General features: G+C 41.1%; 1 protein-coding gene across 3 annotated transcripts in view; it reads left to right on the top strand.

Annotated features, from left to right (window-relative positions):
* The window catches only part of LOC126418472 (mitogen-activated protein kinase-binding protein 1), a 912,885-nt gene extending 908,101 nt beyond the window's left edge, over nucleotides 1–4,784 (top strand). For all 3 annotated transcript variants that reach the window (XM_050085246.1, XM_050085245.1, XM_050085247.1), the window contains exon 29: nucleotides 1,633–4,784. In XM_050085246.1, the coding sequence (XP_049941203.1) occupies nucleotides 1,633–1,985 (353 nt within the window). In that variant the 3' untranslated portion in view covers nucleotides 1,986–4,784. The remainder of the gene's footprint in view (nucleotides 1–1,632) is intronic.
* Nucleotides 4,785–23,799: the final 19,015 nt, after the last annotated feature.

The following is a 23,799-nucleotide window of genomic DNA, read 5'->3' as shown; positions in this document are numbered from 1 at the left end:
TGCTGTCCAGTGTTATCAGACAGTTTCACGGGGTCTGCGATTATTGCATCGAATGTAATTTCTCCTCTGTTTGCACACCACGAATTTCCCATCAAAACTTTTTTGTTGCTGTGGAACATAATAGGTTGCTGTTTTGGTGTCGAATCATTTTCTGTTGTTATGGAACACTGAAGTCACTATTTTCCTGCCTGAAAGATCAGAAGTAGCATTTTTTGCATTCTCCAGCCTCACTCACATAAACTTGCTTTAAGATGTACAACACTCAGAAAATTTACTAATAATTTTATTCAGCTTTTGTAAGGTTGAATGTGATTTCTTCATTTCCTGCATTGAGTACATTAAATATCAATTAAAAATCGCCTCTGCGGTAAGTTTTTGGTTTTATTCTTACATTCCTATAATTCTATCCTTATAACTATACTAGTTGTCTAACAAAAATTATGCATGATTTTGGATAAAAAATTGGAAAATCGTGCAAGAAATGACCCATAATTTTGGATGGAAAAATTTGAAAATCACCTGCAATAGAGGGTTAATGAAGGATACAATGAACCTAATTTTGATAAAGCATTAAATCTGTTATTCATCAAGTAAAGTGAGTTGGACAACACATGAGAAACAATTTTATTGCTCTGTGCCTTATTGTTAAGAATGTTAGGCAATAACAATATAAATTTTCTATTGTTCTATTAGCAACATACTAATTACAATGTGCAATACTAGCAAGTCCTTGAGGAGCTACAGATGCCATGAAATGTTATTGGTTGGATATTATTATTCCTACCTCACCACAAAAAGTACTCTTCACACAGAAAGAATTAATTTTTCGGTTTCCCTTTATTGGTAAATCTGTCTTACAGCCAGTACTGACAGGATATTTTGCAGTTTCTTCTAGCCTGTTTGTGTTAATGTGCTGGTGTCTTTAATTTTTAATGTCATCCAGCATTCCATATCATCTTTATTGTCTCCCTCTTCTCCTTGAAATCTTTCATGTAATGACTCTTTGTTGCAGGTGATTTATTCACAATATGTAGAAACCAAGAGGCTTTCCTTGTTCATATAATTACCACCAATTTTCTTCTCTCTCCTATGTTTTCCACTATTGATAAATAACTGGTACTGTTCAGTCAGTGTCTGTATTTATTTCCAAGACTGGTTTGTTCATGGCTAGACAGCAGATGTCTGTTAAACCATTTACATGTTAGAAAGTTACATTTATGTGTGCTAATTTATTCTGCCTGCCAGCTTTAAATGACTTTCTCATTAAGATAATGTAAAATATTCCTGGTCAAAATATAAAATGTGTAAGTTAACATTCTGAAACAATTCTTGTTTTGACAATGGACATCAAGTAAAATTATGTCTCATAAATGTCTGGAGTTTGCAAGTCTTTTGTAGCACATGGAGAACAAATACATAATTTAAAAACATTAATTTTCAGTTATTAAGATACACATCTTTTATCAAGGATATTATGCATATTCCTGAAGACAGTATTTAATATGCAATCTGTGAAAGAGATGTTTAGGTTTAAATTTTAGTGAGACATTACCAGATAAAATTTCTCCATTGTACTGAATATTTGCAGCTTACTGTAATTTCATATGTAAGAAAAATATTTCTCTATTTCAGTGTCCCAGCAGCTTTGCAGCTCTGTTGCTGAGCAGCTGACACGTACAGCAGACAGTGTGGTGCAGTTATACAAACGATTAGCTGTAGAGGGAGACGATAATGCGACAGCAGCAACAGCCATGCTACAAGCGTTGGAGGAAGCAGTAGCTGAAACACAGCGCACATTGCGTTTAGTGACTGAACCTGCCCCGAGTCCTGACCAGACATCACCTGTGTCACAGTCGACATCTCCATCTGGGCCAGAGAGTCAAGAACAGAAGAAAGTGATGGTCATGATGCAGCAATACTCGGACATGTTGCTTTCCATGGTGCATCAGCGAATGAACAGTGCTGCCCAGCAGAAGCCAAGCTAGGTTTTTCTCTAGTGTTCAAAAGAACAGGTTTACTCGTGCTGGTACTGATTGTGACAGTCAGTGTAATTTGGTGAAACAGGATTGTATTTGCACAGTCCAAGAGACTCAAATGTGATTGTTAAATTTTTAAGGAATTGTGCACATGTAGAATAAGACAATATTATACACAATGTTTCAGATGTCATTTTTACAGCAGGCGAATAAGATTATGTTCATACATAAGCATTCGTGACTTTTCAAGATCCATGTGCAGAGCAAGAATCCATTGGTTTATGAAAATTCAGGATAACTTACTATTGTAGCAACTTATATAAATCTGTTGCAGTAAAATACCATTTGCATGGTTTTCAGTTATGATTCTAGTAAGGGAATTTGAGAGTTGTCATCTGGTAAATGCAATGGAACACTGTCTGAATCTTAAGAGACTACCACAAAAATATTTGTAGATGGAGATGTATTTTATGAAGCTTTAAGATGCTTTCTAATGTGTTACTAAAGTGGTATCTGAAATTCTATGAAATGTGCAATGCAGTTCAGTATCAGATCATGAGGTGTAAGATCACTTCTTAAAATGGCTTCTTTTTGGTAACTGCCAAATGCCATATGTATATTGCCAGAGGGGACAGACTTAATTGGTGGCCCTTGATTGTAAGATGATTTTGCTAGCAGCTTGTGTAACCAGCAATAGATTTGAGGATGAGCGGCATTTATCATGAGAATTTGCCACTGAGTTATCGTAAACAGTATGTGAAAACTGACCTCCCTACCTGTCTTAAAATATGTGCACCTAAATGTTTGAGAACCTCTTCCTTAAGCATTTTCCTTTCACCCTCTGAAGAAGTGTGGACATTATAAACAGTAAATGATGTGTTTGACACACATAATTATAAAAATGTGGTGGTTCTGCAGTTGAAGAGATTCAGATTGGGTACTAGTCATATTCCGCAGGTGGACTTGAAAATTTACTTACTGAAACCATAAAAATATGTTGTGTGCCGAGTTATTTAACAGCCTTTACTTTGTACTTCTGAAGCATCCTTACATGAAGATTCACTTAAAATATGTTGATATAGTTTGATTTTATGTACAGTATTTATAGAAATTGTAAATTTTACACAGTATTTGAAAATTTGATGTGTGCATAAATTCTGTTCAGATGTGTTAAATGGATATGTGATTTAAAAAATAATACATCATCTTGTAATGTCTGCTTGCCGCAGGAATATTGTGATAAATTTTTATAGAATGTGTGATGATTGTATTGGTAGATGTGTTGTTCGATTAGCTAATGTTCAAGTGATTGGTGAGTAATTTTCCACAATTCCCAAGTACCATGAATCTATGTACAACTAAAACTTTTACACCACCTGACTTAATGTTTAACTTTTATTAAAATAACTGTAACAAATTCAAAACAGTGGAATAATAATGACACAGCCACAAAGTTGAAACAAATTTAATTTTTGAACATATTTCATCAGAAGCCTTTTCAGAAAAACTGTGGATTCCTAAGTTGTGCTATTAACAAAAATATTTATAATTCATTAATTTATTCACATGTTAAAATTACTAGAGCCTTGCATATTGTCATATGTACCAATTTGTGTGTGTGTGTGTGTGTGTGTGTGTGTGTGTGTGTGTGTGTGTGTGTGTGTGTGTGTGTGTCAGCATGAATCTCATGGCACTTGTAAAACTTGTGTTTCAACTTCGAATATACAAGATGTAAATAATTGTTTAATATGTTAACAAAATGTACAAATATAATAATTTCTGTTACGTTTTACTTTTTAATGTTATGTGTATGACTTAGCATGTCTGGATGGTTAAAATAATAGTGTTGAGTTAATCAACTGTTACAAAAATTGTACAAAATTTATGATTCATTGGTTAAAGTCCAGTGTAATGATTGAAAAAACAATGATTTTTACAATGTTACCTTAGTTTTATGAAATAATGATTTTCACTTGTGACAAACTCAAAATTAGAAATTGTGTTTTGACGTATGAAATGGGTTTGTCTGAGGTGAAATGAAATTGGAATATGCAGTCATTGACTACTGTGTGTTTTGTTACCTTTTTGGGAAGTATACTATTGACTAAAGACGTCTCCTGCCCTCCTTTCCTCTATTCCTTGTAAGAAGAAATATTTGCGGGGAAATAATTAAAAAAAGAATGAATACTGTTTTAACATTGCTGCTTCCTCTGTACTGTTGCTCCTAAGCCATAGTAATATGTTTTATCCTTGACCTTTCAGGAATAATTTTATTTAACTATGGAGGATTTGCTAATGGTTCATTGGCTTGCATTTATATTTCTTCTTGTCAAAATCACAAATTTATTGGTAGTCCAACAATCTGAACAAATCTGTTTCCATGGCTCATCTTAACTTTTTAAGATTGTTGTTGCGGTAATGATTGCATTTTTTCACACATGGTTAAAAAGTTGCCAAAAAGTTTCTATACATAAATCTTTTGTGTAATTCTCGTTTTCGACCCAAGCTGTAAGAGTGGTGTGAACTAATTGTACCACTCATCAGAAACATGAAAGATGTGTAAATTATTTGTAATGGTTTTCTGGTGAATAACTGGTGAAGAAATCATGTAATATTACTGTCACCCAAATATTAAGAAAAAAATTCTGCTGCTTGATTACAATGACAATCCTTCATTAACATGTTTGTCAGTAACTGTTTCTCCGAGGGAGGGGGCAGACATACTACTGTCTAATTTCTGTGTGAATGGTTTGCAAAAGTCCTGTAAAGTGTAGCTCAATAAAGAGAATAAATGACTGATGCTGTTTATATTTTGTTTCATTTTGTCAACCCTGCATGTTTGTATTTGGCTAAGTAATTATTGACTTAATTCCTTTGGCCCCTATGGGGGCATAGGGCATCCAGGAGAACTCGCCATCCGTCTCTGTCTTTTGCCATTTGCCTCAATTCTGCCCAGGTCTTACCAACTCTTTTTGCTTCCCCTTCCACTGTCCTCTTGTATTGGCACTAGAAATATTGTTTGATTTTGGAAAAGCTGCTAAGATCAGTTAAACTAAGCATTTTGAAAGTCATAGTTATGAAACTTCAGTTTTAGTTCATTTTTTTCCTCACTAGTACCTAGAGATATGCTTGTGAAATAAATAATAAACCATAAACACACACACACACACACACACACACACACACACACACACACACACACTCTCTCTCCTCTCTCTCTCTCTCTCTCTCTCTCTCTCTCTCTCTCTCTCTCAATACAGTATCAGATGTTCGAAAATATTTCTATCGACTTTGCAGGATTAACACCAAGTGCCATATTATGAGCAGAATATCTTAATGAAAACTGCCACACACATAATATTATGGGAATGGCATTTTTTTTAACATAAAAGACAACATAATATTATGGGCATGGCACTCCAAGTGTTGCTATGAGGATTACATCAAATGGCTGGATTAAGGTGAAAACTCCCAAATGAAAAGAAAGATTTAACAGATGGTGCCAGTCTCCAAAAGCAAGAATTCCAATGACGCTGAGCATGATATGCAAGTTTCAGACATATTTTACTGTCAGGTATTTGTCTCAGAATCCAACTGAGTAATTGTGATACATAATTCATAGCACTTCCCAAACTACTGTGAAGCTCAAGCCACTATTTGAGCAGCATTAAAAGTCTACTTCTACTGCTAATTGCCAGAACCATTCAGTTTGTTTTAAGTGCTACTGTCCAATCCACTGATTTTTTTCCCACTTTTTCTTCTGTGAAAATACTTCTATTTACTCCACAATGTAATCCCAAATTCATAAACCCCATCTTCAAAAGTTATTACCATGTCCTCCAACAACAACAACAACAACAGTGGCAGCAGCAGCATTCTCCAGCTTCCTACTCTCACCTCATAATATAAATAGCCGTAAAGATCATTGCAAATTCCACCCTCTGCCTCCCACTGCGGGTCTGGAGATTATAATAAGCCCGAGGTATCCCTGCCTGTTGTAAGAGGCAACTAAAAGAAGTCTCACTTTTCGGCCCTATAAGTTCAGGTCCCATTTCGTGGTCTGACCTGCCACTTTCCAAATTCTACAGAAGTGCGGGCCACATGGCGAAGGATGCCTTATGTGATGCACGAGTTATCCATAGTACCCTTAGATTCGATCTCCTGAACATCTTGTCATGGCTTCGCATCTCCACCTACAATTCAACTATTTGGGCAAGGACACTTTCTGGGGTATGTCATCTTCTTCTGTTGCCTCCTGTCCTCTTTCGCTCCCATGACAGTATTGGGTTTCTCTGTGCCCAGTATCTAGCACGGTAGCCAGTCCATTGTGGTGGGGCCATTGTGTACCCATTTGGTGGTAGCCCCCTGACAACACAGGGATCGAACTGCTGATGCCTGAGCTGTAAACTACCCACGTATGCCGAGGAGTAGATATGTCTGTCTTCCTGGGGCATCAGGACTTCCGGTAACGGCCATCATGCCAGGTGGCCTGTGCTGTGGCCGGGTAGTGCCCATGGGGAGAGCCCCTGATTGGAGTGGGCGGCATCAGAGAGGATGACCCGCAATGAAATGGACTAAGTCATCTCTTGCTGGTGACCGTAAGGCGTCAGCAGTCTCTAAGAAGGGCAAGATCGAGTACAATGATGACAGATATGACCCCAAATCATTTCCCTTTCTCACTACACAAAGGGAGGAACATAGGGCTAGAGAAAGAAGAGAGCCATATTTGCCTTTGCATTTAGTCTGTAGCAGAATGGACGGGGACTCCTTTCTACCTATGAAGCGTCAATTTTTCGTGGACCATCTTGAGGATAAGCTTGGGGAAGTGACAGTGCTGTCCAAGATGAGAAGTGGTGCAGTTTTGATTCAGATAGCATCCCCAGACCAATCCCAGGTTTTACTTGCTTGTGACCGGCTGGGTGATATTCCTGTTTCCGTCACTCCCCATAAAAGCCTCAACATGGTCCAGGGGATTATTTTCCATTGCGACCTCCTCTTGCAGTCCAACAACGAGCTCTGCGCCAATCTAGAACGGCGGGGTGTTCATTTCATCCGGCGCATTTACAGGGAACCCAAAGACAACAGGGGTGCTACCGGGGCCTTTCAGGGTGATTCATTGACTGAAAAGGTCAGGGTGATGGTTTACTGCTGTGACGTTAAACTGTACATTCCTCCCCCTATGCGGTGCTTTAAGTGCTGGAAATTCAGGCACATATCTTCCCGCATGGCAAGGAAATCGTTTCTGAAGAAGAGAAATTTGTTAACATCGAGTATAGATTTAAGTGTCCGGAAGTCGTTTCTTAAAGTATTTGTATGGAGTGTAGCCATGTATGGAAGTGAAACATGGACGATAACCAGTTTGGACAAGAAGAGAATAGAAGCTTTCGAAATGTGGTGCTACAGAAGAATGCTGAAGATAAGGTGGGTAGATCACGTAACTAATGAGGAGGTATTGAATAGGATTGGGGAGAAGAGAAGTTTGTGGCACAACTTGACTAGAAGAAGGGATCGGTTGGTAGGACATGTTTTGAGGCTTCAAGGGATCACAAATTTAGCATTGGAGGGCAGCGTGGGGGGTAAAAATCGTAGAGGGAGACCAAGAGATCAATACACTAAGCAGATTCAGAAGGATGTAGGTTGCAGTAGGTACTGGGAGATGAAGAAGCTTGCACAGGATAGAGTAGCATGGAGAGCTGCATCAAACCAGTCTCAGGACTGAAGACCACAACAACAACAACAACAACATCTTCCCGCTGCACTTCCAACACCACATGTCGAGACTGCAGATGTCCACGGCATCCAGATACTCCCTGTGCGCCTCCTCCCACTTGTATCAACTGTGAAGAGCAGCACTCCCCCTGCTTGACAACTGCACAGTACTGTAAAAGGAGTGGAAAACCATGGAGTACGAGACCCTGGACCGGTTGAGAGGCTAAACGTAATTTTGAACAATTACACCATGTTTGGTTGATGTCCACATATGCTGCAGCTACATTACCATGGCCATCACAAGTACCACTCGTACCACACTCCATGCCATGAATCGTGGGCCCTCCGGGTCTCCAGAATACATCTACCCTCTTGGTGGTAGGGGAAAAAATCTCCTTCCGTAGCCCAAAGTACCTACTTCGGGAGCAAGGCCCCCCAAAAACAGGGGATATCGGTCCCCTCTGCCCAGCTGGAGAAGCAACAGCCTCCTCTGGTTCCTCTCGTGTGGAAGGGGTCCCTTGGGACCTTCTCTCCCAAGTTTAACGAAATATAAATTAATAGAGGGAAACATTCCACATGGGAAAAATATATCTAAAAACAAAGATGATGTGACTTACCTAACGAAAGTGCTGCCACGTCGATATACACACAAACATACACACAAAATTCAAGCTTTTGCAACAAACTGTTGCCTCATCAGGAAAGAGGGAAGGAGAGGGAAAGACGAAAGGAAGTGGGTTTTAAGGGAGAGGGTAAGGAGTCATTCCAATCCCGGGAGCGGAAAGACTTACCTTAGGGGGAAAAAAGGACGGGTACACACACACACACACACACACACACACACACACACACACACACACACACACACACACACATATTTAAAGACAAAGAATTTGGGCAGAGATGTCAGTCGAGGCGGAAGTGCAGAGGCAAAGATGATGTTGAATGCCAGGTGAGGTGTGAGTGGCGGCAACTTGAAATTAGCGGAGATTGAGGCCTGGTGGGTAACGGGAAGAGAGGATATATTGAAGAGCAAGTTCCCATCTCCGGAGTTCGGATAGGTTGGTGTTGGTGGGAAGTATCCAGATAACCCGGACGGTGTAACACTGTGCCAAGATGTGCTGGCCGTGCACCAAGGCATGTTTAGCCACAGGGTGATCCTCATTACCAACAAACACTGTCTGCCTGTGTCCACTCATGTGAATGGACAGTTTGTTGTTTGCCAGTAGTTTCACTTTGTATTCACCTTCTCCTTTTTACCGTAATCTACTATACAATTTTATACCGCCTATATAATACGTCACCCACTTCCAAACCATAACCAAAAAAATTTTTTCCGCTTTCAACACTACCGCTGCTATAAAATCCACCATTTCTAGTTCCTTTCACCTATTAAACAACTATTTCGTCTAGTTCTGATAACTTTCGCTTTATTTCCATTTCCGTTTTTCCCACATCACTGATAATTTTTAGCCGCTTCCCACAGGTTTTAACGTCATTATTTCTTCGCCAGACAATTGTTAGCCTCATTTTCATAATTTGCCACCACAAAACCACTCTTTTTTAATACATTTACACGCAGTTTTTTCGAAATTTTCCCGAATCTCTCCATCCTTTAACGTGTTTTGGCGGCAACACAACCACCTAACCTTTGTGCACATCGTTGTCTACCAACCCAAGTTCACCACAGGATCAACATAGCCCAGCTTTATCCAACACTTTTTCGCCTTTTTTCACAACAGATCTCCAGTTATTTTCATTTTCATTTCAACCTCATGTTACACTTTCCACCTTCTAATACCATGTCACCCTCACAACATCCCCACAACGACCCCATTAAGTTTTATTTACATTCCCTCCGCAAACATGCCTTCACCCTAGCCAGATTACGCTCGCATATTTTATTTTCTCAGGCTTGTCTGACATTTGGCACTACCCCCAAAGGCCTCACACTTAAAGTTCCCATCTCTGGCTGCAACCCTTCTTTCCATCAGTCCCTATACCAGTTCCAAACTGAACAATCCATTGCCCTCACCCACCTAATCCTTCACCTACACATCAACTCAGCCAATGAACACACCCGTCAACTCCTATCCTTAATAAAAGTCCTCAATCTTTCCTCTCCCACATCCACACCGGCTGTTCAGAGCATCCTCCTACAGGCCAACCGCAAATTAGAACAGCATGCCACCCTTCACCTCAAAAAACTATCCAATCTCCTGGCTTCCCACCTCCGGAAAGGCAACTCACTCACCCTTCACAACCTTTCCAGCAAACCTCAACCTCCTCTCATTGCACACAAACCCAGTCTCTCCCATCTACTCAATCTCCCACTTCCAGCTCCACTCCCTCCAAAACCTCAAAATTCCAATTAACACAATCTGGAACCACAACACCCTAATTCAGTAGTTAACCTTTCCTCCAAACCTCTCTCCCAATCCGAAACCTCTGTCCTATCCAAAGGCCTCACCTTCAGCCCCACTCCCAGATTCAACCAAACAGCTCTCGTCAAAGATTTACTGTCCTACACTCGTACTCTCTGCTGGAAGTATCACTTTGCCATGAAGAAAAATGATCCTAATCCTACTCCTAATAATCCAACTCCCCAAGACACTATCCAAATTGAACCCTGCCTGGAACAGTTCCGTCCTCCGTCACAGCGGGACCCACCTCCTCTTCCTCAAAATCACCCTCTCCAAACCTTCCAGGAATTTCTGACTTCCAGCCTTGCCTCTCAATCCTTCTTAAAAAACCTTAATCCAACTCCCAACATCACCACTGCTAAAGCCCAGGCTATCCGTGATCTGAGGGCTGACCGGTCCATCGTCATTCTTCCGGCGGACAAGGGTTCCACGACTGTGGTACTTGATCATCAGGAGTATGTGGCTGAGGGACTGCGTCAGCTTTCAGACAACACCACATACAAAGTTTGCCAAGGTAATCCCATTCCTGATGTCCAGGCGGAGCTTCAAGGAATCCTCAGAACCTTTGGCCCCCTACAAAACTTTCACCTGACTCCATCAACCTCCTGACCCCACCGACACCCCGCACCCCTACCTTCTACCTTCTTCCTAAAATTCACAAACCCAATCATCCCGGTCGCCCCATTGTAGCTGGTTACCAAGCCCCCACAGAACGTATCTCTGCCTACGTAGATCAACACCTTCAACCCATTACATGCAGTCTCCCATCCTTCATCAAAGACACCAACCACTTTCTCGAACGCCTGGAATCCTTACCCAATCCGTTACCCCCAGAAACCATCCTTGTAACCACTGATGCCACTTCCTTATACACAAATATCCCGCACGTCCAGGGCCTCGCTGCGATGGAGCACTTCCTTTCACGCCGATCACCTGCCACCCTACCTAAAACCTCTTTCCTCATTACCTTAGCCAGCTTCATCCTGACTCACAACTTCTTCACTTTTGAAGGCCAGACATACCAACAATTAAAGGAAACAGCCATGGGTACCAGGATGGCCCCCTCGTACGCCAACCTATTCATGGGTCGCTTAGAGGAAGCCTTCTTGGTTATCCAAGCCTGCCAACCCAAAGTTTGGTACAGATTTATTGATGACATCTTCATGATATGGACTCACAGTGAAGAAGAACTCCAGAATTTCCTCTCCAACCTCAACTCCTTTGGTTCCATCAGATTCACCTGGTCCTACTCCAAATCCCATGCCACTTTCCTTGATGTTGACCTCAAACCTGTCAAATGGCCAGCTTCACACGTCCGTCCACATCAAACCCACCAACAAGCAACAGTACCTCCATTATGACAGCTGCCACCCATTCCACATCAAACGGTCCCTTCCCTACAGCCTAGGTCTTCGTGGCAAACGAATCTGCTCCAGTCCGGAATCCCTGAACCATTACACCAACAACCTGACAACAGCTTTCGCATCCCGCAACTACCCTTCCGACCTGGTACAGAAGCAAATAACCAGAGCCACTTCCTCATCCTCTCAAACCCAGAAACCCCCACAGAAGAACCACAAAAGTGCCCTACTTGTGACAGGATACTTTCCGGGACTGGACCCGACTCTGAATGTGGCTCTCCAGCAGGGATACGACTTCCTCAAATCCTGCCCTGAAATGAGATCCATCCTTCATGAAATCCTCCCCACTCCACCAAGAGTGTCTTTCCGCCGTCCACCTAACCTTCGTAACCTGTTAGTTCATCCCTATGAAATCCCCAAACCACCTTTCCTACCCTCTGGCTCCTATCCTTGTAACCGCCCCCGGTGTAAAACCTGTCCCATGCACTCTCCTACCACCACCTACTCCAGTCCTGTAACCCGGAAGGTGTACACGATCAAAGGCAGAGCCACGTGTGAAAGCACCCACGTGACTTGCCTACACTGTGATGCATTCTATGTGGGAATGACCAGCAACAAACTGTCCATTCGCATGAATGGACACAGGCAGACAGTGTTTGTTGGTAATGAGGATCACCCTGTGGCTAAACATGCCTTGGTGCACGGCCAGCACATCTTGGCACAGTGTTACACCGTCCGGGTTATCTGGATACTTCCCACCAACACCAACCTATCCGAACTCCGGAGATGGGAACTTGCTCTTCAATATATCCTCTCTTCCCGTTACCCACCAGGCCTCAATCTCCGCTAATTTCAAGTTGCCGCCACTCACACCTCACCTGGCATTCAACATCATCTTTGCCTCTGCACTTCCGCCTCGACTGACATCTCTGCCCAAACTCTTTGTCTTTAAATATGTCTGCTTGTGTGTGTGTGTGTGTGTGTGTGTGTGTGTGTGTGTGTGTGTGTGTGTGTGTGTGTGTGTGTATTCCCGTCCTTTTTTCCCCCTAAGGTAAGTCTTTCCGCTCCTGGGATTGGAATGACTCCTTACCCTCTCCCTTAAAACCCACTTCCTTTCGTCTTTCCCTCTTTCCTGATGAGGCAACAGTTTGTTGCAAAAGCTTGAATTTTGTGTGTATGTTTGTGTGTCTATCGACGTGCCAGCGCTTTCGTGTGTGTGTGTGTGTGTGTGTGTCTATATATATATATATATATATATATATATATATATATATATATATATATATATATAAATGAATTGATGAAAATGGGGAAGAAATGGCTTTAAATATTTTTGTTATTTACTCTTTCAGTACGAACTTTGTTGTAGAACCCTTTTTTTTTACATGTGGTAAAAACTATGTGAACTTTAGCAACCCTCTCATGCTGATAAATTCTAACTAATTGATTAATAACATTTATGACTTTGAAAATTATTTAAATCGATTTTTTTACGTATTTCGGCCTTGGCACACATTTTCTAAATGCAGTGGGTTTTTAAATATTTACTGAATTCTATACCGGCGTTAGCTATGGAACACAAGACTGTCTCTGTTAGCATAAAATGGTTAAATATTGCCAAGCCGACCTGAACGTTTAATCATCATTGACAAAACACACTTCACTATACGTTTAAGTTACTTGCTTTAGAAATTGAAAGAACCAACAGATTAACAACTTCAACATTAATTATCAGCCTATGAATGCACAAATGTAAAACCAGTAATAAATTCAGTCAGCCTCAGGATCGCTGTAAAAGAAAAATATTTCGTAATTCACTGCTAATTTTTACCTGCTCCCGATTTAAGGGTTTGGTTAATTTTATAGCGGAACAATTTTTTAAATGTGCCGCCGCTGCAAATCGTTCGGTGGCGGCACAGCCCAGCAACACCAACGATAATCGCTAAAAGTGCTGAAAATTCTTTAAAGAAATATTATAGATGACATGGGCAAGCTAATTTACATTAGTAATACACAATTTTGATAAATTATAATGTATTTAGACCACAACAATAATTAAAATTACACACCTTCATAATTTCTCCTCTAATGGCGGCTAAAGACAGATACAGACGAAAGAAGTCTACTCATGCATATAATGCTACGTCACGGGTTCCTCTCTCTCTCTCAGCTCTCGAGGAAGACGACAAAGAATGCACATTATGTAGTGCTATTTATACTATTGCTGATTATTAATATCTCTTTGTAATCTTACAACATTATTTTCCTCTGTGGCTATATTTTACATTTTTCATCGCAGATGTTAATATATTTCGTAATTACATTATGAGTATATAAATATTACAATCATAAATACATCGAGAATATTATTACAGAAAATATTACAATAATAACCAACGTCCTTTATACAAAATTAAATAATATTTTTTGTTAAACAATTACAGTACATACGAATTGCTTCATAGCGGCGTACATAGTACAATTAAACGTCATTTCAGTTTATTAACAGTGTGTGTGCTGCCAGGGAACGTTACACAAGCTCTCCACTAATGCTGCAGTGGACACTCGCCATTGGCTAAAGGAGCCAAAACCTGCTGGACGATGAGCTTCACAGTCTTCCTCCGTGCCTGAAGCTACTTCAGAGAAGTCCACCCAGCAATACCCTAAAGAGAAGCAATAGGGCAAGCAAACAAAGAAGTCTGCTACGAAAAAGGATCCTCCAGTGGCCCCATCACCACTACTCCCTACCAATTCTGAACCTGCAGATGAGGTGGAGATCTCAGCGTTCCCTGAGGACCTGGATCTCACTGATGCCTCATCCACAACAGGAATGGTTACAAATAAACAATCGGTGGCAGCAGGTGACCCTGAGGCGTAGCGTGCCTCCTTGCATGATTCATGCCTTCCCAGCGTTATGATAACGTCATCCTCCAATGGAATTTCTGTGCTTTTTTCCACCACCTGGCTGAGCTACAGCAACTGTTAATCTTTACACCTGCTTTCTGCATTGCCCTCCAGGAAACCTGGTTCCTGGCAATGCAGACCCCTGCCCTTTGTAGCTATAGGGCTTATTACAAGAACCATAGTGACTATAATAAAGTGTCAGATGGAGTTTGTGTCTATGTCCTGAACTCAGTATGCAGTGAACCTGTGCCCCTGCAAACCCCTCTTGAAGCTGTGGCTGTTAGGATAAGGATGGTGCAGGAAATAAATGTCTGCAACATATATCTTCCTCTAGATGATCCAGTACACCTGAATGCATTGGCTGCACAGATTCATCAACTGCCTAAATCTTTTCTACTTTTGGGAGATTTTAACGCCCATAACCATTTGTGGAGTGGTACTGTGCTTACTGGTTGAGGTAGAGATGTCGAAACTTTCCTGTCTCAACTCGACCTCTGCCTCTTAAATACTGGGGGCCCCACACATTTCAGTGTGGCTCATGGCACTTACTTGGCCATTGATTTACCTTCTGCATCTGAGGACTTCTCCCATCTGTCCACTGGAGAGCCCATGATGACTTGTGTGGTAGTGACCACTTTCCCATCTTCCTGCCACTCCCCCAGAGCCGTTCCCCTGGACATCTACCAAGATGGGCTTTAAACAAGGCAGACTGGGAAGCTGACGACATCATATCCTTGCTACGTTATATGAGTGGGGTCTCCAGGGTCCACTCCTGATTTTTATCCAAAATTTCCTATCGCTCCATACTTTCCATGTCCAAGTTGGTGCCTCCCTTGATTCCCCCTCATATCCAGGAGAATGGGGTCCCGCAGGGCTCTGTATTGAGTGTATCTCTATTTTTAGTGGCCATTAACGGTCTAGCAGCAGCCGTCGGTCTCACCTTCTCTGTATGCAGACGACTTCTGCATTTTGTACTGCTCCTCCAGTACTGGTGTTGCCGAGTGGCGCCTACAGGGAGCCATTCACAAGGCCCAGTCATGGGCTCTAGCCCACGGCTTCCAATTTTCAGCCGCAAAGTCATGTGTCATGTACTTCAGTTCATCCGGAACCAGAACTTCACCTTAATGAGGATCCACTCACTGTAGTGGAGAAATATTGATTCTTAGGACTGGTTTTTGTTGCCCGATTGACATGGCTTTCTCATCTTTATCAGCTGAAGTGGAAGTGCTGGCAGCACCTCAATGCCCTCCACCGCCTGAGCATCAACAACTGGGGTGCAGATCGCTCTACACTGCTACAGCTCTACAGAGCCCTTGTTCAATCATGTCTTGACTATGGGAGTCTGGTTTATGGTTCTGTGGCGCTCTCAGTGTTGCGTTTACTCGACCCAGTGCACCACAGTGGCATTCGACTGGCAACAGGAGCTTTTAGGATGAGTCCGGTGACCAGTGTTCTGGTGGAGGCCAGAGTCTCTCCATTGAAGGGTAGGTGTGCACAACTGCTTACCAGTTACATTACACAAATTCATAATTCTCCCGCGCTTCCAAATTACCATCCCCTTTCCCATCCATGGTGGTTCATCTCCCGCATCGGAGGCCTAGGACAGGGCTTAAGATTGCGGTTCACGCCCGATCTCTTCTGTGTGAAAAAGAGTCCTTGCCTTTACCATCTATACTTGAGGTCCATTCACGTACACCACCATGGTGTACACCTAGGCCAAAGCTTCGCCTGGACCTTTCACATGGTCTTTAGGACTCAGTTCAGCTCATAGTTCTCTGCTGTCACTTCCTCTCAATTCTTGACATGTACCAGGACCATAAAGTGGTTTACACCGATGGCTCGATGTCTGATGGTCACATATTGAACAGCTCTCCTTGCCAGATGGCTACAATATTTTCCCTGCAGAGCTGGCAGCCATTTCTCGTGCTTTTGAGGGCATCTGCTCAGGCCCTGCCGAGTTGTTTCTTCTCTGTACTGACTCCTTGAGCAGCCTACAAGCTATCAACCAGTGCTACCCCCAGCAACCTTTGGCAGTGACCATCCAGGGGTCCATCTACGTCCCGGAACGGTCCAGTTGTACTGTGGTGTTTGTGTGGACCCCAGGCCACATCAGAATCCTAGGAAAAGAATTGCTGACAGGCTGGCCAAACAGCCTACACGGAAACTGCTACTGGAGATTAGCATCTCTGTAACTGACCTGCAATCATTATTACACCACAAGATTTTTCAGCTTTGGGAGACAGGATGGCATATCTCAGTATGCACAACAAACTGCGTGCCCGTAAGGAGACTTTGAATGTGTGGAAGACCTCCATGCGGGCCTCTCGCAGGGACTCTGTGGTTCTCCGGCTCCACATTGGCCATATAAAGCTAACACATGGCTACCTCCTCCGTCACGAGGACCCACTTCGGTGTTACTGTGGCTCACATAACTGTCATCCACATCTTGCTGGACTGCCCACTTTTAGCCGCTTTGCAGTGGACTTTTAACCTTCCCAGCACTCTATCTTCATGTTGGGCGACAATGCCTCAACAGCAGAATTAGTTTTACATTTTATTCATGAGGGGGGTGTTTATCGTACCATCTAAGGGTGGTCATTTAGCCTTCCTCTGAGGTCGCTACCCTCACTCCATCGTAACTCTGTCACACTTTCTTTGCATTTGCTTGTCTTGGTGGTTGTCTTCTCCCTACATGTGTTCATCTTGCCTTGTCTTTTTGGGTGGACATTTTAATGTGTTTTAGTGTGGCTGGCTCATCCTCTTTTATTATTGTGATCAGCCAGCCCAGACCATATGTCTATGGTTTTAATACCTTCTTTTACTTTTCCTTGTGGTGTACATTTTCCCTGTTTTTTGCTCATTCCATTCATTTTCTTTTTAGGTGTGGTGTTGGGAGTTTTTGTACTTTGAGCCTTGTTTGCATGAGGAAAAAGGGACTGATGGCCCTGTAGTTTGGTCCTTTTATACACCAAAAAAGCTAACCAGCTAATCCCACAAAAATTCCACCATATTCAGCCAAGTCTAGACAAATGTCACCAGACTAATACTCTACATTAAAAGTGCAAATCAGTCCTGCTATCACCTCTCCACAGTTTCAAACCCATTACCAAATTGCTCCAAGGTAGTTACCATTGTTTTGTCAACCTGTACACAGGCCACTTACACAAATCCTTACCTCCCCACATTTCTAAACCTCTCACCAGGTTCACATTCATTGGTGATAAATCCATTATCTGACAGCAGGATTAGTTTAATTCTCTCAAAAGCTTCATGCACTCTTGTCAATAGCAAAAACAAGCATCAACAAAAAGGAAAAACTCCAAGAAATATAAATTTTGTTGCTGTTAAGGCTCCATTTTGTGTCCTTTGCTGTTTATAAGCTTCCTATGTTTGTGAGGTTAAGCAATGTGTGTGCAAGATGATGATGACAGTACTGTTATATGTTCTGTTGCAGCATATGAGAGGAGATATCTGGGTTCAAAGTCCAAACAGTATCCTTCCACAGTCAATGGTTTCCCATTTCCTGTAAAAGGAACACAAATCTTTATTAATAGGGATATCCAGCAAAGGCATATGACAATAATTTATTGACAAAGTTTGGGAACAGTTTTTCTTGAGTAATGGTAATATTAATTGCAAGTACAGTAAAGCAAGTTCTGGGAGAATGTAAATAGGAGTAAATTTAGGAGTAAAAGGTACCACTCACTTAACAGAAGAAATGTGATGTCATTAAGAGACATATCTGAGAGAGAACGAAAACACACACACACACACCCTTCTGTTTCGCTACACATTCACTCCCGTAATCCACCCCTGGACCAGCGTATCTGTGATGAGAATTCCCTTGCCCAGCATGCTGAAGGCCTTTTGAGGACCTCCCCAGGCAGGCACTATCCCCCCCCCCCCCCCCAAAAAAAAAAACTTGTCCACAAACAGATTTCCCATGACATATTCCCATACACACCTAATCTCTCCCACTACCCCCAAGAATCAGCTGCAAAGGAGCATCCACTTCCTTGCTCATCATATAGTACAATCTCAGATGGAGCAATTGAATTATGTCCTTCACCAGGGCTTTGATTACCCATTATCATGTAAGGAAATGATGGACATCCTACCCAACATACTTCCCACTCTTCATAAAATGGTATTCTGCCACCCACCCAACCTACTAAACATCCTGGTCTATCCCTACACCGCTCCAAACCCCTTGTCCCAGGGGTCAAGAGCAACAATTGTCCAATGCACCCACCCAGCACCTCCTACTGCAGCCCTTTCACAGGATTATTGTAACTCATCAAAGGCAGGACCAGCTGTGAAAGCAGCCATGCCATATACCAACTGCTGCAATCACAGCACAGCTCTCCACTGGATGAATGGCTACTGCGGAACTGGGGCCAAGAACAAAGTTGACCACCCAGTGGCACAAATTCTGGAGTTCAATGGCTGCTTCACAGTACAGGCCATATGGATTCCTCCCTCCAGCACCACCTTTTCTGAACTATGTAGATGAGAGTTATCCTTGCAATATAGCCTTCGCTCCCATAATCCTTGTGACTGCAATGTCTAGTAATCCACTGTCTCCATACCCTCTATCAACCAGTTTCCCCATCTTCTGCCCTTTCATCTGTCACAATCCACACCATCATCATCATCATCATCAAGCACCACACCGATGCCCGTGTGTCAAATGTCTCGCCCGTACTCCTGTCACCCGTCACTCCCGCATTCATATCCTACACATCTGCTGCCTCCCACAGAGCTGCTAGCTACCTGTAATTAATCTTTCTTTCCACTTCCCAACTTTTTCTCCCAATTACCACCCCACTCAACACAACCCTCACCTCAGGCCACCTCCAAACAGCAACCTTGGCATTGTATGTCCTCCCCCCCCGCTCCCCCCCAACTCTCTCTCTTCTCTCACTCTCTCTCTCTCTCTCTCTCTCTTTCTGTGCGCGTGTTGGAGTGTAAATTTATGGACATGAGACAATATGGAGTTAATTTCCTTATTTTTGAGCTTGCTCCATCTTGTTGTGTAATATGCTCTCTATGGTCACCTACTTCATAAAATTAACTACTATTCAGACCAGCTAGTAAAAATCTGGATACCATGCGTCTGCTCTTGCTAGTGGACTACTTGTACTTGAAGTGTTTTCAGTGTTCGAGGCTGAAAGAAAGCAGGAATACTCCTCAGTTTTACTTATTACCAACAATATTTCTTCTTTCAACACCAATCTATTCAAGCTTCTTTAGATACTGAGCCAATTGTCATCATATGTCTATATTACAATCTTATCACAAATGTGAGGACACAAGTGAGACTACAATGAAAATACATTTTGAAAAGTAAAATGACCAAGACTGTAAGACAAAATGGCAGTCTTAAAACTTCTCTTGCTCTTGCTTCTTTGACATCACTATTGTTACTGTGAGTACCGTTCTTCCATGGTCACAACATACCTCCAAGGTGCAATGTCCAAGAACAAGTGGCTCACAGCAGGTAGACACACTAAACTTTTTGTCCTGTCTTGCAGATATGCTGTGCCCATACCTTGCATTACCTGCACTTAATAATAAACCATTTCTCCAAAAATATGCTGTCTGAAACTTAACTATTAATAAAAACTTTCACTAAATGTCATGATCATCTTTAATCATTTAGAAGTACTAACAGTGTAACCCACCATTTCCCCTAAAATGGTGTGTTACACCTCAGTGTGTGTGTTTAGGTAGACTGTAAACACATTTTCTGTGGACGGGGTAGGTGGACAATTAAAGAGGTAAAAAGTATATATTTCTCATTTTGAGAAAGAAAACTTAACTGTAGTGGAACTGATGTTCATATTGAAACAAATGCCCCAATTTAATAAACTGCACTGAGTGAAAATTTTCTTGCTGGTATATTTACTATATACAATTTTTTAGGTGTGTACATAGTTGGTAAACTGCAATGGAAACAAATTAATTAGATTTATGAAATGGGATTAGTTCATATCCTGTATAAAGGAACTTAATAATTTTTTCTTATTGATAAATGTATAGTTATTCGACTGTCATAGCAAAGATTAATTTAAAAAGTATTTAACACTGATGGACAAAACAAGATTTACACTCTTTGTTTATTAGTTTTAGGAATAGTGACCTTTCGTGGCTCTCTTGTCATGGTGATTAGATGTATAAAGGAAGCGCTTGTCAAAATTGAATGAAATTGTGACAAATAATGAAAGCAACATCTGAAACTTATGATGTTGTCATTTATTATACCATTGATCCCAGCTCCTGTAACTCTGGAAGATTATTATCATTTTAATTTTTATGGAGAATTTAGATGGAGGCAACAATCTCCATGACATTGCTGCTCAACAATAGAGGTACATGAACGCATTCATCTCTTTCCCTTCATGGCCGCCAATGTCAATTTCAATATATAGGTCTAATCTGCCATGACATTCAGAACCTGCAATCTTTCCTTTCATTTAATTACAAAGTCAAATTATTTTGTTTCTTAGATGAATAAATGCATTTTAACCACAATTCTTTCTACCCATGTGACGGGCAATGATAGTACTTAGAACGTACATGCCTCTAACCTGATCATATGTTTGCATACAACTGAGTGTGTACCAACGTAACTACAGTTACGACCCATTTCCATTACAGTATTAATTTTGATTTTGAACCACTCACTCACAAATATACATGCCTGGTTATTTTGTGTAGTCAGTTGGGTGTATTCCTCAGTAACATTACTTTTAATATTCAATGGTGTAGTTTCCACAATTGACCTTTGCCTCTGTGGCAACGACTCTTCATGTGAAATATTTATCACGTGACATTCATATGAACTCTCATTTCAAAATTAGGACACCGGGTGACTAAGTTTCTAACAATTTAACACGGCAGTTACACCTGAGAGAGATGACATGGTAAAAACACAGGTTCTGTTGGGTGCTATTGAGGAGTTTTAAGTAGTAAGTCATATGACAGAAAAATTGTCTCAGCATCTTAGTTCACATTTTCTGTGTGTGTGTGTGTGTGTGTGTTTGTATGTGTACACATACTCCACATCTAAATATAAATCATTAATTTTTTGATTCTGGTTATGGAGAAAGAAATATGTATGTTGCTAAGGCTGACAGGCTATCCATCAGATGCTGTCTCTAAAAACTCGATGATTTGTTGGCAGCTGCCTCTTAACTTCAGGTGTGATGCTGAATCTTCCTGAAATACAGCAGCATAGTGTTGTCATGGCAAAACATGTGAAGCTATGGCATTTAGCTCCAGCAGCCTGTTAACAGCACACTGTGTCACTGTGTAGAAAGGCAGTCAAAACTGACCATAGGGTGAGCTGCCAAATTGAAAGGTTACTGTATTTGCTTCTTAGTTCTGTAAGTTCTTAATTATTTTGGATAGCTAGTACTGGTCCCCCATGTCTCACCCTTTCTCACATGTACATGTGGACAGGCTCACATGCTCCCAAAGTTGTTTTGACTATGCTGCAGAAGTTTCACTAGGAAGCCCATGCACATCCTCCATACAGCATTGAGCTCTCATCATGTGATTTCCTTATGTTTGGAGCCCTGAAGAAAGATATTTGTGGCCATGGATTTGCTAAGGACAAAGAGGTGCACACCTGGGCACAATCACGGTTCAGTACGCAACCACAAAAATTTTTCTGTAATGGCATTGACCAACTTGTATTACAGTGGGATAAATACATTAACAGTTATAACAAATACTTTTGAAATAATAAAGAGTTTACTTACTTTTTTTTCCATGTGTCTCATTTTCATTTGACTACCCCCTATAATATATCACACCTCCTTTGGTTGCGACGTAATTCTTTCTGTTTCGCTTTGTGATTTTAGAAACTGTTCTTGTCTTAATTCTTCTTCATGTAAAGTACTCATTATTATCAATTAGGCACTCACTTGCCCTATTTTATCTTTGCTGTTGTCTCATTTTCACTTATCTCAAAATAAATGAGGAAAGCTAGACCTAATTTCACTTCTCCTAGTAGCCGTGCAGCAAAAAGAGTTGCACTTACATCTTTGCACCATTTTTGTGAAATAAATCAGTGGGTCTTACAATACAACAGTGAGGACAATATTATTTCATTAAAACACTAAATCATTTTATATTTTAGTAAGGAGGAGAGAGAATATTGACAAAATACAGTTGCAAGACTTCTTCCGCTAGTCTCAGCAGTGGCAGGAGAAAGAGTTACATGAGATACTGCTTGCTTTAATCTTTCAGGAAATATTCCTTGACTGATTACAAAGATAACTGAAGTGTGGCACTACCAAGCCAGCATGAGATTTTAGTACTGTTGCTGAGATACTGTCGTAGCCAGAACAGTTACTACCTTTAAGTGACCTGGTGATTTTTGTGATCTCCCTGATGGATGAGCCAGCAAAATCATTGTCTGGTGATTCAGTATGCATTACCTGGCTAAGTAAATTTAACGGGTCTCTTTTGATGTACAATTTTTGTCCCTATGTTTTCAGCTACTGTTAGGAAAAAACTCATTGAATTTAATAGCAACGAATTTTAATTTTCTGTCATCTGTCTCAGTGCTTATGTCATCTGGGAGTTATGGTAAATACCATTTGCCTTGCTGAGTTTATTCGTCTCATGCCTAATGATGCTCCAAATTGTTCTTGCCCATTTCTTGGAATTTTCAATTTTTGTGCACAGTTCATGATTTTGACATAAATTTTGCTGTACTGCTTATAGTACTTTTGATCTGAGCTAGGAATTAAATAAAGGTTGTTATTCCTAGCACTAGATATTTTTATCCTAAGCTTTCACTGTAAATTTCCCTGTCACATTGTAAAGGAAAACTGGATTCATCTGATCTAAATGTAGTGAGGTATCTCAGACAGAATGCTCTCTCCCATGCCAATGGCATGGATTCCAAAAATGTTGGTAGTACAAAACTCAATTCGTGCTTTTCTCACATAACATCCTAAAATTCACAGATCATGGCAGTCAGATACAGTACCAGTAAATTCCCAAATCTATAAACAACCAAGCTCCCACATATAAAACAGCTTCAAACTTCTGATGACTTTACAAATGAGTTAATGTGTTAAATATTTAATGTTTAGTATATAAATGAGAAAATGTTTAGAAAAGGTTTCAAATTTTGCTTAATGTTTGTTATGAGCCAGTAAGTGCTCTCATTATCAAACTCTGGAAGCATATAGTGTGGGTAATTTACACTCCATTTTAAACAAAAGCTAGTTTTTCATGCATCTCACAATGCTTATGATGTCATATCTGTGTATCTATATATCATACAATGATACACTGATGCAACAAAGAAACTGGTATAGGCATGCTCATTCAAATACAGATATATGTAAACAGGCAGAACACGACACTGCTGTTGGCAATGCCTATACAAGACAACAAGAGTCTGGC

The sequence above is a fragment of the Schistocerca serialis genome, chromosome 9 (genome assembly GCF_023864345.2).
Source record: "Schistocerca serialis cubense isolate TAMUIC-IGC-003099 chromosome 9, iqSchSeri2.2, whole genome shotgun sequence".
Classification (NCBI taxonomy): domain Eukaryota; kingdom Metazoa; phylum Arthropoda; class Insecta; order Orthoptera; family Acrididae; genus Schistocerca; species Schistocerca serialis.
The sequence above is the reverse complement of the archived record's forward strand: the minus strand, read 5'-3'. Positions and strand labels throughout refer to the sequence as shown.